The sequence below is a fragment of the Falco cherrug genome, chromosome 4, assembly GCF_023634085.1.
Source record: "Falco cherrug isolate bFalChe1 chromosome 4, bFalChe1.pri, whole genome shotgun sequence".
NCBI lineage: Eukaryota > Metazoa > Chordata > Aves > Falconiformes > Falconidae > Falco > Falco cherrug.
Genome location: NC_073700.1, coordinates 108,631,327 through 108,645,481, shown reverse-complemented (window position 1 = coordinate 108,645,481; position 14,155 = coordinate 108,631,327). Strand labels below are relative to the sequence as shown.

The 14,155-nt window shown below is 39.2% G+C and overlaps 1 protein-coding gene across 3 annotated transcripts in view; it reads left to right on the top strand.

Annotated features, from left to right (window-relative positions):
* CHN2 (chimerin 2) overlaps positions 1-14,155 on the top strand; it is a 163,368-nt gene that overhangs the window by 59,381 nt on the left and 89,832 nt on the right. For all 3 annotated transcript variants that reach the window (XM_055707932.1, XM_055707931.1, XM_005445781.4), the window contains exon 2: positions 8,296-8,334. In XM_055707932.1, coding sequence (XP_055563907.1) covers positions 8,296-8,334 — 39 coding nt within the window. The remainder of the gene's footprint in view (positions 1-8,295; positions 8,335-14,155) is intronic.

The following is a 14,155-nucleotide window of genomic DNA, read 5'->3' as shown; positions in this document are numbered from 1 at the left end:
TGAGTCCAAGGATCATTGGCTGGAGGGTTGGGGGATGGGGTTTTAGGATGCAATAAGTAAATTACTGGAAATGCATTGCCACTTTTTGCACAGTGATAAAATTACTTCAGCGGAGCTATTCTCATATATGCCAACTGATTATCTGGTCTTGATTGTTAGCCAGGAACTAACTGGTCATTAGTTAGAAGCTAAAGTGTATCTGTGTAAGATAGCTGGTCTCCTAATGTGATGTGATTTAACTTATGTCATGTGTTTATTCCTACTAAAGAAATGTCAATGTCTCAGTCACGCAGAGCCCTGTTTGTACCATTTTAATGTCTTGTTACCTCTGGTGTATATATTAAAAGCATGAAAATGTAAAAGTAACCATGTTACATTTTAATTACACTGTCATTAGTGTTAAAATAGAGAACGGTAACAAGCATTGGGGCATAATTTTTAGTGACCAGATTAAATTTAATGGCAGCTATTAACTTAATCAGATTTTTGGCAATCAAGCATGAAGGAGATATTTTGTGATTTTTTTCATTGTCCACCTTTCTAGTTTTTAGACACAAACCTTTAATGACTTGCATGAGGAAATTCTTCATTGTTGCTCTGTAAACAAAATGTTTGAAAGCACCTGAATCATGGAGGATCTTAAGTGCCATCCAAGGTCAAATAGGTTCAGTGTGATTCGGCATTAAAAAGGAGCTACCTGCCTAACATTAGGCAGTGAGAATACCCCTCTACACTCTTAAATCTTACAGATTTCCTAGGAAATGTTTAAAGCATTGGGAATATTTGCATCAGCTTACTTAGACCCCTGTCACGTTCCTGGATTTGCTCTCTGGAAGAGCCTGTTTAATTCTATTTCTGGGCCCCCACGCAGTAGCCCTAAGAATGACTAGTCTCTTAAAGAGACTTCTAGAACTAGAATTATACAAATACCCTTCCCTTTTACACATCTCCTATGGCTATTGAGAGCCTTCCCTTTTCTTTCTCTTCACTTCCAAATTTTGAATGGTGTTTTCAAGGCTTTTAATTGTCTTTAAATCTGTGCAGAATAGAAAGGCAGATTTTTTTAATTAAATAGGATATTGCTCCAATTGGGTGGTCATAGCTGGTTGAATACCACTCACCAACTGTCAAACACAGCTCCTTAAGCTTTGGTCTACAAGTTTAGCTGTGGATTCAAATAATTTGCATCTCCTGTGATCTCTTGGGCCCTAATAATTAACTTATTTCACAGCTGTATTTTTTTTGATACTTGATGACTCCTGTAGATTATTAAATTGACTTATTTGCACAATCTTTCATCTGCATTTTAGTAAAACAGGTGTGTGCATTAAACAAAATTATCCATGGACTGGCCACCTGTCTATTAGTGGAGAGATACCGTTTTGAAATCTGAAGCAAAAGCAGGAGATAGCACAATTTGGAAAGGCTCTTGATTCATAGAACGGACAAAATGAACTACTTTTACAGCAGTGGCTTCTAATAGCAAGTTGATGGTAGGCAAAAGCAAAAGATCCAAAATAGCTGTCAGTTTATATTGTGATTATTAAAAGCTTACTGTTTCAGTCTAATTGCTATGCAAGAGACAACTCCACCCCTTTTGTGAGCATTTTTTGACATTTTAAATTATACAGTATTGCTGATTTTTTTTAAAAAAAAAAAGACAATAGCACAGTGGGAAGCACTCATCATCTGAATTAATACACCAATTATAAACTATGTTGCAAATAAACAATTTGATCATTTCTGTTTCTGTGCCCCATGCTGAAAGTTGAAGTGCCTCATTAAAACAAAAGCTGGAGTCACATTCCATATTTTAGCTGTCCATGTACCGATGACAATAAAGTTCAGCGATAAAGCTGGCAAATATGAGCAACTGTGCGTTCTGAATGAAACACTAAACAGAGCTTTTGACACACTGAAATGTTTCAACAGCTACCTCGCTAATTATTAACTGCAAGAGAATTAATTTTGCTCTTCAAAGAAACAGTGACTTTTCAGGGTTTAGAGAGGTGCTCATTTGACAGTATGATTTTTTTGCAACTTGAAAAATAAGAATGTTCTTTCTCAAAGTGTAGTCAGACATGTCTGCAAGGACAGTTACTGTATGTAATACAAGTAATCATAATACCCAAAAGTATATGCCAAATTACAGTCAAACAGGAAAAAGTGCCTATTTAAAATAGTTTGCAAAATGACTGCAATGTGAGGTAGTTCTGCATACCTATATACATATATGCAAAATAAATGAAAATAGCCCTTCACCATCCACATGATTAGCCATCAGGTAAGATGAAAATGAGCTTCTGTAATTCATACGTTTTAAGCATAGAGTGGAAATCAAATAATGCAGTGATGGTTTACCTGTTGAAAAAGAACTGGCCTTATCAAAGAACTCAGCTTATTGCTCTGTCACTTTAATCTCCATCCATGAATATATGCTGGGGACTGCCGGTCTAGAAGACCTGGAGGTCCTGGTGGACACCAAGTTGAAAATGAGCCAGCAATGTACCCTTCCCTCGAAGAAGGCTGATGGTATCCTGGCCTGTGTTAGGAGTACTGCCGGCAGGCTGAGGGAGGTGATCCTTCCCCACTGCTCAGCGCTGGCGAGGCCACACCTGGGGTGCTGTGTCCAGTGCTGGGCTCCACATGGACGTGCCGGAGGGAGTCCAGCAAAGGTCCACTGAGATGGTGCAGGGATTGGAGCGTCTCTCCTGTGAGGCAGGGCTGCGAGCTGGGACTGTTCAGCCTGGAGAAGAGAAGGCTCAGGGGGATCTCACCGATGTGTGTCAACACCTGAAGGGAGGGTGCAATGAGGATGGAGCCAGGCTCTCTTCAGTGGCGCCCAGTGACGTGACCAATGGCAACGGGCACAAAAATGAAACACAGGAGGCTCGGTCTGAACTTCAGGAGACTTTTTCACTGTGAGGGTGACTGAGCACTGGCACAGGTTGCCCAGGGACATTATGGAGTCTCCATCCTTGGAGGTAGATGTTCAAAAGCCATCTGGACATGGTCCTGGGCAGCTGGCTGTAGGTGGTCCTGCTTGAGTAGGGAGTTTGGACCAGATGACCTCCAGAGGTGCCCTCCAACCTCAACTATTCCACGATTCTGTGGTGTCCATCCCCATTGTAGTACATTGTGTAATGTAATTCTGGCTGCATGAAGAAAAATGTAAGTGCCTAAAGAGTACAAACACTGTTTATCTTTCACATAGCCTTTTACTCAACAGTTATGTGTCACTGTTATATATATAATTACATGCTTAAGATTAATAAAAATGTATTTAATAATATACGCTAACAATGTTTTGGAAACAAAGCTATAAATGTGAAAAGTGTATATGGTAAAACTGTAAAATAATCTTTTTTAAATGAAATATACAAAAGGCATTCAAATACTAAAAGTTATTACTCTTGGTCTGAAAATAGTAATAGAAGATGAAAGAATTAGTAACTAGACGTTCATCCAGTGAATCATTTATCTGCACGCTGCTAGTAAGCAGATTCCAAATTGGCTCTTCTTCACATACAAGTGTCTTGCACATGCAGGTCATAGTTTTAAAATTAGCTGTTACTGGAAAGGAAGTCTGAACTTCAGACAATGGTGGCAGAATATCCAGGCTGAAGCAGTTCTTCTGAGGTGAACTGCAGAATATTTTTTATTATCCTTTAGTATGGACAAAGGAAAAAAAAAATCTCTTTCATAGTGACTATGAAGAAAATAACAAAGAATGTCAGTCCCCCTTTAGTAGCTGTCCTGCTACTAGTCTGCATAACTCTTTACTACCATAGGGATCGTTAAAACTTTTTAGAATACCTAGAACGGGACATGGCATCTAGCTACAGTACAGATATTTGTTAATGTTCCCCTTATAATTAGAAATGCCACTTAAAGTCAGAAATACTGGATTCAAGTGACGTAATTTGTATCTTTCCTGTAAATCAGGAGTTTCCTCCTTCTATTGCAGTACCAGTCTTGGTAGTCAGAAGAATCAGTTTTAGCTTAGTCGCTATCTTATTAAGACCTGCTTTAGCTAGGTCAGTCCCAGTGCTGGTAGCACAAAGCCACAGGCGCTGGCATTACGTCATCATCTTCACAAAGTACAAGAAAGTACTAAAAAGCAATTCAGTCATTCCAGTGTCTTTCACAACCACATCCAGAAATGTGTCACCTTTGGTACAGGGCCAGGCACAATGAAGAACAAGGTTTGAAGTCCATGGATAACTTTATCTACTATATAATTAATGTAAGCCCGTTGCTCAGAAATTGCTTAAGCATGACTCTGAGTAATGTGTTAACCATTTACCACCCATTATTTAAAGAAATACTGTCCTCTGTCTTCATGTTTCATTAAAAAAAACCCCACCTTATGTGGGTTTACTTTTTCTTTGGCTGCTTAAAGCTTTGCCAACTTTTCAGTACTCCCTTTACTGTAGTCTTTTTAAGCTTATTCAGCTTTACAGTGCTCCATCAGCTTTATGAAAATATTTTATTCCTGAGATGGTTTTCATCCTCTCTACTCTGTGGAGAGTAAAGCGAAGAATTAGCCTGCTCTTCCTTACTCCCAGTTTCCAATTCCAAAGTATCGTTGCTGATTTGGCAATTTTCCCCAGTATCCTTTCATGTCAATTATGCGTGCAGGGGGAAACCTTCTGGGAGCTGTAATATTCCCCAGGAGTCAGCATGCATCATTCCTTTTGCCTTTCCATTCAGCATACAACTAATTTCTAGTTACTTGTTTAGGTCTAATAAATACTAACCTTCTCAACTGGTATGTTTCAAAGCTTTAAGTTCACAGTATTGCCTGTAATATTATTTGTGGAAGTCTCTCATGCTTTTTTTGCCAGTTCTAGCCTTTCCAGCAAGTACTCCTTAGGTTTTCTGGTTTTGCTAAGGTCATTTCTGATACAGTATTGGTAAGAATCAAAATAAGAAAAAAGACCTAAACTGGACTTTCTGCAATTCTTTTACAGTGAGTCTCTCTAGGCTCAGAAAGGTGTACGCTTCATAGCCAGCTGTGGGCTGGGGCATTTTGTTGAGTTTTTCAGAACTGATACGCATCTATCTTGTGCTCTGAGTTTCTCCTGTGACAACTGCTTTCAACCTTCACTGGCTCAGTTTCTTGTTTCAGACAGAAAGTCACTGTTGAAAGTGTGGACCCTTCAAGAAAACAGCAATAGGAGAGACCCATCTTGCCACCAAACGGTACCTCAGTGAACCCTCTCTCCCATGCTGCCAATCACAGTTGTGATAGGCACTATCATCAAAGTTCATATTCGGAATATAATGTAATGAGAGATCAATGCAGGGCATTGCCATTTGTGCCGAGTCTGACTGATTGATTGATTTTTGCTAAGTGACTCAAAACTGGGGTCTGGAGTCCTTGCTGAGACCATTACCGCATGTAGAACTGAAGGCAGAAGCTGTGGGAGTTGAGGTGTCAAGTAGTAACTGACCTGACCACCAAAACTTTTTGGCAACTTCTGTGAATCTGCTGGTTTATGTTTTATGTTAAACATAACATCATATGTTTATGATGGAGAGCAGAGCACCATTTAACGAGTAGAGCTACCTTATAATAAAAGAAGACTAATAAAAAAAGAAGCAGAACAGAAACCTGAAAAAAAGGGCAAATAGTAATCCAGTCTGCTCAGGCAGGATTTGTCTTGTTTAACTTCTGACTTACAAAGGGCTGAAGTTTAGTCTGATCTAGTCATTCAGGATGGGAGTCCTAAGACTGTATTACACAAGGAGGAGAGTCAGTGTATTTCTCTGGTGACTCAAATGTGGTAATTGCTGGCCTGAGGCTGATTTTCACGCCCACAGCTGTGTTGAATGGCATCTTTGGCTGTACATGGCCCAGTGGTCTCCTTCCACAAAAGGAGCAAGAGGACTGTACCTGGGCTCCATAAAACATCTCGCTGGTCCTTAAGCATGACCTCCATCTCCAGGTTGTATTTCAACTCATTGTTCTTTGTTTCTCTACAAATGGGTGCCATCAGTTGTCATGCATGGTAGCTTGACAATAAACGGTATTAATGCGATCGCCTATATGGATTTTTGTTCCCTGTGGTTTAGGGGTGTGTTCTCAGCTGAAGGCATCACGGAGGGTGTTGCAGTGCCTCGTAAGGGTGAATGTGGAGCCGGTGACCCGTGGTTTTCCTCCGAGCGTGCTGCCCTTAAGAATTATTTTAGCTATTGAGGAATGGTTCTGTCCGCTCTTTCCTGGGCTGACAGATTCATAACCGTAACAAATCTAACGTAATCATTAGGAGTTTGGTTTTATGACTATCTCCTGGATGATTGTTCTCCACCTAGGCTGCAGCGTTTCCACACCATCAGTCTGTCTCAAGCTAATGAAGCACTTTATGGCTACTTGTAGATCAGCTTTCACTCTTCAGTTTACTGTGCTTGTTCTAATTACTTTAGCATACTAAAGCAACAACCGATACTTGTTGGTTTTTCATAGTTTCTCCCACTATTATTTCCTTTTCTGAAGCCAGAAGTATAAATAATCGGATCTATATCACTGTCTCAATGTTTCTCCTATTGGAAGAATATACTAAGTGAACAAACAAATTCAGAAATTTTTTTGCAGTAGCTTAGAAGTACGATAGAAGAATTTAATTCACAGTATTATGGTGTTATGGTAAACTATGTGGAGCAACAGATGTATAGGGGGAAAAAAGAGTCATATATTACCATTATAATGTGACAGGAGAAAAAAATTAGTTGGCTGTGGCATGAATAAATTTCTCTGGTCTCATGAATAGCGTCATATAATTTAAAATAATCCTTCTGTATAATGAACTTGCAAGCTAATTACTCTTGGGTTGCCACCACATGGTATAACTCTGTCAGTCTGGAAACATTTTGAATTTGCAAAAGTTGTGAAGTTGATACAGTTGAAACTGGAATTGAACGGGTTTCCCTATCAATGTGTCTGTGAATTGTGACAGGGCATTATTTGAGGCAGTAACTATGATCATTGCTAGATTTATCCTTTTTTAAAACAATAGAGATAAAAGTGGCAGATGGTAGTTAATGATTAGCATTCCTTGTAAACAAACTTTTGCAGGGATATATTTAAAGTGGTTGTGTGTATATAAATAGACAAGGAGCATGAGCTATGCAACTATAATTGAATTGCATTAGCATAACTTAAGTAGAAGTTTAGTAAATACCAAATGCCTTAATTAACTTGCACAGTATTAGGAGGTTAATGACATACCCCCATAAATGACTCTTCAAAAGTGTTTGGCAACACGGCAGTTTAGAGCCAAACTAGTACTCGTATCCCACCCTTTGTGGCTGGTGTATGGTGATTTATTTAACTCCTACTGCTCAAGCTTGGCCTCTGCTGGGTTTTCTGGAGGCTGACGCAACAGCCTTTCTTGCAGAGAGCTGGAAACCTCCCCGTGGCGTGGGACCGTACCCGCGCTGTGCCCTCCAGTTGTGCCTGTCTGCGTCCCAGCCTGGAGATGCCTTTGCTTGCTGGGCTCTTCAACACCAGGCTGGGGAAAGTTAGCTCAGGCTCTACAAACTTAGGGGTTTAAACCCAGAAGCTCTGCTCCTTCTGCCAAAAATTTGCCCAGCAGCATTGTATAACTCTTGCACTAACAGAAGATACTAACTCTTTTTGTGCCCCTTCAGTCAACAGGGGCAGTAATTGCCTGTTTCCAATTGCAGGTTTTGCAGTCTTTCCTTTTTTTAACCTTTAATATTATTTTTGCTGCCGCAGTTTCTGGAAAATACGCCAATTCTGTATTCTAGTGGGCTCAAGAAATGTAATTGAATCTCATTGTTGGAACTGTTGGATCTGTGCATCGGTGTCCAGCCTGAGCTGTGCGTCTTTTTAGCTAAAGCGCATGTCATTCATTGATGCTCATTCTGCGATCTCAATAGTGGGGTTAGAAGCCTGATTGAAAACCAGTAGTGATTTGTCGGTTTATTATGCCAAGTAAAGTAAATAAATAATGTAGTTACCAGTCTAGTTAATTATTTTAAAAATTCTGGTGAGTCAGGAAACTATATGCAAATTGTTAAGAAATTAATTCCTGTCGCACTTGCATAACATGGAAGCAGCACATTGGATCCAACATGGTTGAAGTGTATATTCTTCTCTCACGTAGGGATGTACTCTCTCACTGTACTGTAAATGAGCTAGCATCTCTCTTGGGAAAGAAATGTGAATTTTGCTGACAAACTGAGGTCCCTTAGCAGAAAAATGTGTGCTGACAGTTTAACCCAGTGGCCAATTGACTGATTATTTTCTCCTTTTTACTTCTATTTTAGATGCTGAAGAATACCAGCCTCCAATATGGAAATCATACTGTGAGTATACAAGAAATTTAAATAATCTTAGTACCTTACCAAGATGTCACTGTTAGGTGTTTTCCTTTCTTTGTTTAGAAAAAAGACATAAATGTACTAGGTAGAAATTACTGTATGGGACAGCAGCGAAACCTGAATTTTTCTGGGTCTCCATGGAGCAAGCGCAGCAGGGTTATGGGTGCCAGACTCTCCAGGTTGCCTTACAAGTGTGTAAATCCTGGTTTTCATGGTTTCTCTGCTGAGATTTTCAGGAAGGATTCCAGAGGTGGAGGTTAATGCTTCATGTGTTTACTAAAGGTCAGGCTTGAGTATATTTATCTTTTTATATGGGTCACCAAATCACTTTAAGATAATAGTATTTTTGATCCCTAGCAATAGAAGCTGATTTTTGAAGTGGTGGCTTAGAAGTCGGAGACACCATTATCAGTTCTTTGAACCTTCCTGTCTTCTTTTAGAAAAATCATTTACATAGAGTGCAGTGCAGAAGTGCATATTTTATGCTCTTTTTTATTTGTTCCAAATGTATTTTCTAATAAAGTAGCACAGATCTAAGACAAAATACTGGCTTTTAAAACCCTTATTTAAGGTGGACTTTAAGTTTGATCTTTTTTATTTTTAAACCCTTACTGGAACATTAATGGAACTGTAGCTTTGGGTGCAGAGGGATGGTTTTTTTTTTTTAATGTTTTCAGATACAGAACAATCCTAAGCAAAAGTAATCTCTTTAATTGTGGCAAATTCAAGTTCAGTACAGTGCCATTACCAAATTGGAACTACAAAAACACAAGGATCACATAGTTGCGTGCATGTACATGTATAATTTTAAAGACTGGAATAAACTTGTTGACTTCAGTTTTATGCACATTAAACTACCTTGCTGACTTCAAAGACGTTATCTCTGTGTTACCTGAGAATGACATTCTGCCTCAGAATGGACTGGGATTTTTTTAACCAAAATTTGAGCATGCCGTTAAATTACAAAACTTGCTTCTCGGAACACTGTTTTCTAGAGACTTATTTTTTTTGTTGCAATATTTTTAATGTATAACAACCTCCTTAACAGTCAGCAAGAGTATTGATTTGAGTTGGACATTTCCAGTGGTACCACTTTGCTGGGTACTTGGAAAGATGCAGACACTTCAGTGGATGTTTTTTAGAAGAGGAACCTGGCTAACTCAAAATCAATGGAAAAGCTCCCATTGACTCTGATGAGACCAGGATTTGAAATGACAGATGTTTCCTTTTTTGCAGGAAGTTTTCATTAAAAAGTAAGAGAATAAGGACATGGCCTTTATTTACCTTCTTTTAGTTGCCCCCCTGGTACAGCAAACAGTAAAAAAGTTTGGTTGCTTTTGCCTGATAGCTTACACATAGTCCAAGGAAACTTTTTTTTAAATTAAAAAAAAAAAAACAAAAAACACAAAAAACACCAAAACAAAAAAACCCAACAAAACAGAACGAACCAATAGAATATGAATATATAATTTTACTCAGATATATGTAGGATGCCAGTATTATGGTAATGACAAAGTCATGGTCTCAGCATCTGAACCCCATGCATGAACGACCTTGGAAAAAGTTACACAGCTCCAAAATGCAGAAAATGGTTTAAGATTACAGAGATTTACTGCTGAGACTGCTTAGCCACAGCCATACGTTTTTTCATTGCAGTATTAGGTAATGTATGCTTCTTTACTCTGTTAGAAAAATCTCAATCTGGTAAATTAATTACAGAGGTTACGTCCAATGATAGCATTAGTCTATGATGCAATCTGCTGTCCCATCTCATCACAGTTTTAACTTGGCGTATAAATTTCATTTTTAGCAGCTTGTGTTTACTGTCTATTTAACAATTATTTTCAGTGTATTTTAGCTAGTAACTTTTAAAGTTTGCTAACATACTATTAAGAGAATTTGCATAGTTATGATTTCCATTTAAGTCCTGGATAAATTTAGGTGCACTGTGTTGCCTTTTATTGACATCATGGTCAAGGCTTCAATCTGTCTAGCTTCTCAACAAAGGCAGATTTTCCTGTTTATGCAGGCAAAGTATTCAAATCGAACAGTATTGCACATTTCCATGGGCAAATGCTGATCAAAGTAGAGCAGCTTTCAGAATCCAAGCCATACTCTGGCATAATGCACAAGCTTGTTTCAGCTGTATTTGGAAAAGGTAGACACTTCTAATGCAGAAGATCCTCACTTGCTCCTGAAGGATTGTTAGATGCATCAGTTTCACGGATTACAAGGTTTTTCAGACTTTTTCCAGTAGCTCTGGGACACAGAAAAGAACAATTTCGTATTACAAGGAAGGGACTTGGGGAAAAAATCTGGAAAGTTACTAGCAGCCAGCAGTATCTAGACAGTGGATTTGATTGCATTTGTACCTGAGTAACAGATCAACAAATAAATATCCAAGAACAGATTTCTTTTTGTAGTCTGCTGTATGTTAGGATGTTACACAAAATGGCCTTTTGCCTTTTTACCATCACTGAGGTAGAAAAGAAACAAAGATAAGAATCACAGATGTGTGGGTTGGCAGGGCCTTCTGGGGTAAGCTGATCCAGCTTCCCACTGGAAGCGTGACTGTTGCTGGCTCTGGAGCAGAACAGCCATGACTTTATCTAGCCGAGTCCTGAAAACCCTCAGGGATGGAGCTTTTGCCACCTTTGTGGGTAACCTGCTCTAGTGTTGCACTGCCTTCTTAGGGCAGAACCAATGTTCTTAACTGCTTCACGTGAAGACCAGGCAATTTCTTTGACTGCTGAAACAGCGTAGTAATTTTTTACTTCCAGCTATAGCACATAGATGCTTGAGGTTTAAAAAGATTTAAAACACACTTTTCCTCCTTTTACTACTGTTGGGTTTGGCATGTGCTAAGCAAGCGTGATGTCAGTGCCATTTCAGTGTTTATTTGTATTATTTAAAATCAGTACGCTGTGTGAAGCAATGTGGCAAGGAGCAGAGCATCAGCTGATGCCATGCTGCAGCTCCTCACAAAGTTTCCCTGCCTTCTGCCATTCATCAAATAATAAGCACAGTGTCTGAGACTCAGTTTTGTTAGAAATTAAGGCTTTATTTCAGCCAGGCACTTAGGTTCCTAATTAAGCATGTGAGTAATCCTGCAGAAGTAGGACAGCTCATATTGTTGAGGCTCGGCATGTGGATAAATGCCTAAGATGAAGCCGAGGAGGTGAAACTAAGGAACTCCATGAAAAATTCTGACAGAGAAGTCAGTATGTTTCTTTGCTGCCTTATCAAAGCGATGATAGGAATTTTTCCTCTCCACTGAGCACCACTGAACACTAGTCATAGGTGAGTTAAAGGAGAAAGCTTGAGTTCCTGACACACTGCAGGATGAAAGAAGTATGAAGAGATTGATGATAGTCCCTCTTCCCTGGCAGAAAAGGAGTAAGTGTTGATTTTTGCATGTCATCCCTTTGTTTCTTAGGCAGATCAGATTTTGCAATTAGACAGTTCTTTCTAAAACATATTGTTGAATTTCCCTTATTCATCCCATGGGATAAGACTCATCCTCTAGCAGGACAAAAGAGAGAGATATATTCTAACTAGTTACTTTACATCTCAAAGAAACGTTCTCCTAGAAATTCAATACTAAATTGAAGTTCTGTTAACTTTATAGGAATGCTGGCAAGCTGTCTGAATTACGAAACCGATGAAGATGTTCAAGGACCAATTAAAACCTACTGCATTTTTTATTGCAGTGTTGCATTTAGGTCTGGTATTTATGGATTATGACTGTGCATTTCATTTGCATCTGATACTGAACAAAAAGCTGCTTCCAGTCTGATGCTGTTCTATAAGCAGTAATAATACATTTTCTTTTTGCATGCTGTTGACTTTGTATAAGGTTAATTTTCTCAGGGCTAAAATAAAAATGCATCATTATGTTGAAGTATCATCTTTTTTATGATGACAATGAGTTTGTCTCTAACCTGCCTGTCAGTTCCAAATGCTGGAAAAGCTTGGGTCAGATGTCAGTCACTGCTTACTACTGTATTAAATAAGTGTGGTTTTCTATTATTTCAGTTAACCATAGCCTTATACATTGGTTCCTATTTTAAGATTTTCAGGTGGGGGGGCGGGAAATGAGGGCAGAAGTGCAAGGCTTGTCATTTGAGCAAGTGAGGGGCATATGCGTTCTGAACTTCTGACCATCCCCTGGACTCTGCTGGGGTCTCACCAATGTCAGCCAGAGTGTGAGTGCCCAGCACTTTGGAAAAATGTATATAATGAAGTCGGGCAGAGCTGCAAGATGTTCAGCACTTCGGAAAATGAGGTCACTTAAGGAGGTGTCTAAGCTCATTGGAACTTAGCTGTAGGGCACGTTTTTCTCAAGTCACCTTAGCCATGATACTGCACTAGTATTCATAGCCCATTAGCAGGCTTTCATACAGCAGTCATTTGAAGCAGAAACAGGAGAGAAGCTTCTAGAGAAGAATACAGTTTTTGGTAGGGTTACACCTCCTTTGCTCCTTAATACCTTAATCTGGGAGATACTGCCTTTGCCTAGTTTTTGACGTAGCTGCGCCTTCACTGTTGTTTTACCTCCACCACCCTTGCCTTGCTGTGTGTCTTTTCTGGGTGGCCTTGGCAGCTGTGTTCCTGTCTCTTCTCTGTTGTCACCCTCCCATTGAACTGCTTCGTGTCCCTTACCACAGTGCCACTGGTGGTTCTCAGTGCTTGCTTTCTGTTCCCAATCTGTCTTCTCTCCCTCCATCTCGTGGCTTTACATCTCTCTCCCGTAGTTCCACTGGGTTGGCTTCCTGTCAGTTTAATGTCTTTCAACTGAAAGCTAATATGGTCAAATCTGAATTCTTTATCTTTCCCAGGAAACCGTTTCCCATTCATGGTGTTTTCTGTGATTACCACCATTCACGATCTCAATCACGCTTGCTACTCGGGGCCATTTTCTCATCCTGCTTATTTAAGGCAGCCTATAATAATAAATTATATGCTTATTATTATTATTATTATTATTATTATTTATTTGTATACTAATAATCTTACTACATTTTCCTCTGGTGTATTTCTAAATCAGGTATCTTGCTCAGTTCAGATTACTGTGCAGATTAATTACCCATGCCTCTCTGGGAATGACAGCAACCTTTTCCAGTCGATTCAAAATACAGTTGTTAAGATGATTTGTCTTCCTTGCATTCATCATGAATCCCTGCGCTGATTCATCCCACTGCATCCTATCAGCATCCAGTTTTTTGTGTTTGCTTTCAAGTCTTGCATACATCTGCCCTCTCCTATTAGTCATTCCTTCCTTTGTTTTGTGAAATGCCGACTCTTCTCCCCACCCTTGCTTCTCCAGCGTGATCAGCCTCAGAGATCCTTTTGGTCATTTCAGAGAGCTCTTTGCTTTTCTCATTTCTTACAAATGCAGCACATCACAAGATGGGCTTCCTATGTGTTCTCCAGACCAACTTGTTTTGCACCACAGCTACCCAGGATATCTTAGAAACAGCTCCACTAGCTTAATTTGCTGTGTCAGTTAATACTTAACAGGTCTGATGATTGAAAACTAGGATTTTGATGAAGTATGATTTTTCAATTAAAATTGAAATTAATAAATTGGGGAAATAGATCTTTTACTTTAAATCGGAAGCAATCATGCTGTTGCAATATTTTGGATCCTTCTCTCTACTGGAAATGTTATGAATATGTTTAGTATTAAGCATCAGCAACTTGCTGAATCAGTGGTTTTGCAGATTTCAGACATTCAGAAATGGACCCTAAAATCATGATATTGGGCTCCAGAATAATCTGAGTTTTAAAAAAAGACCTGTGATTT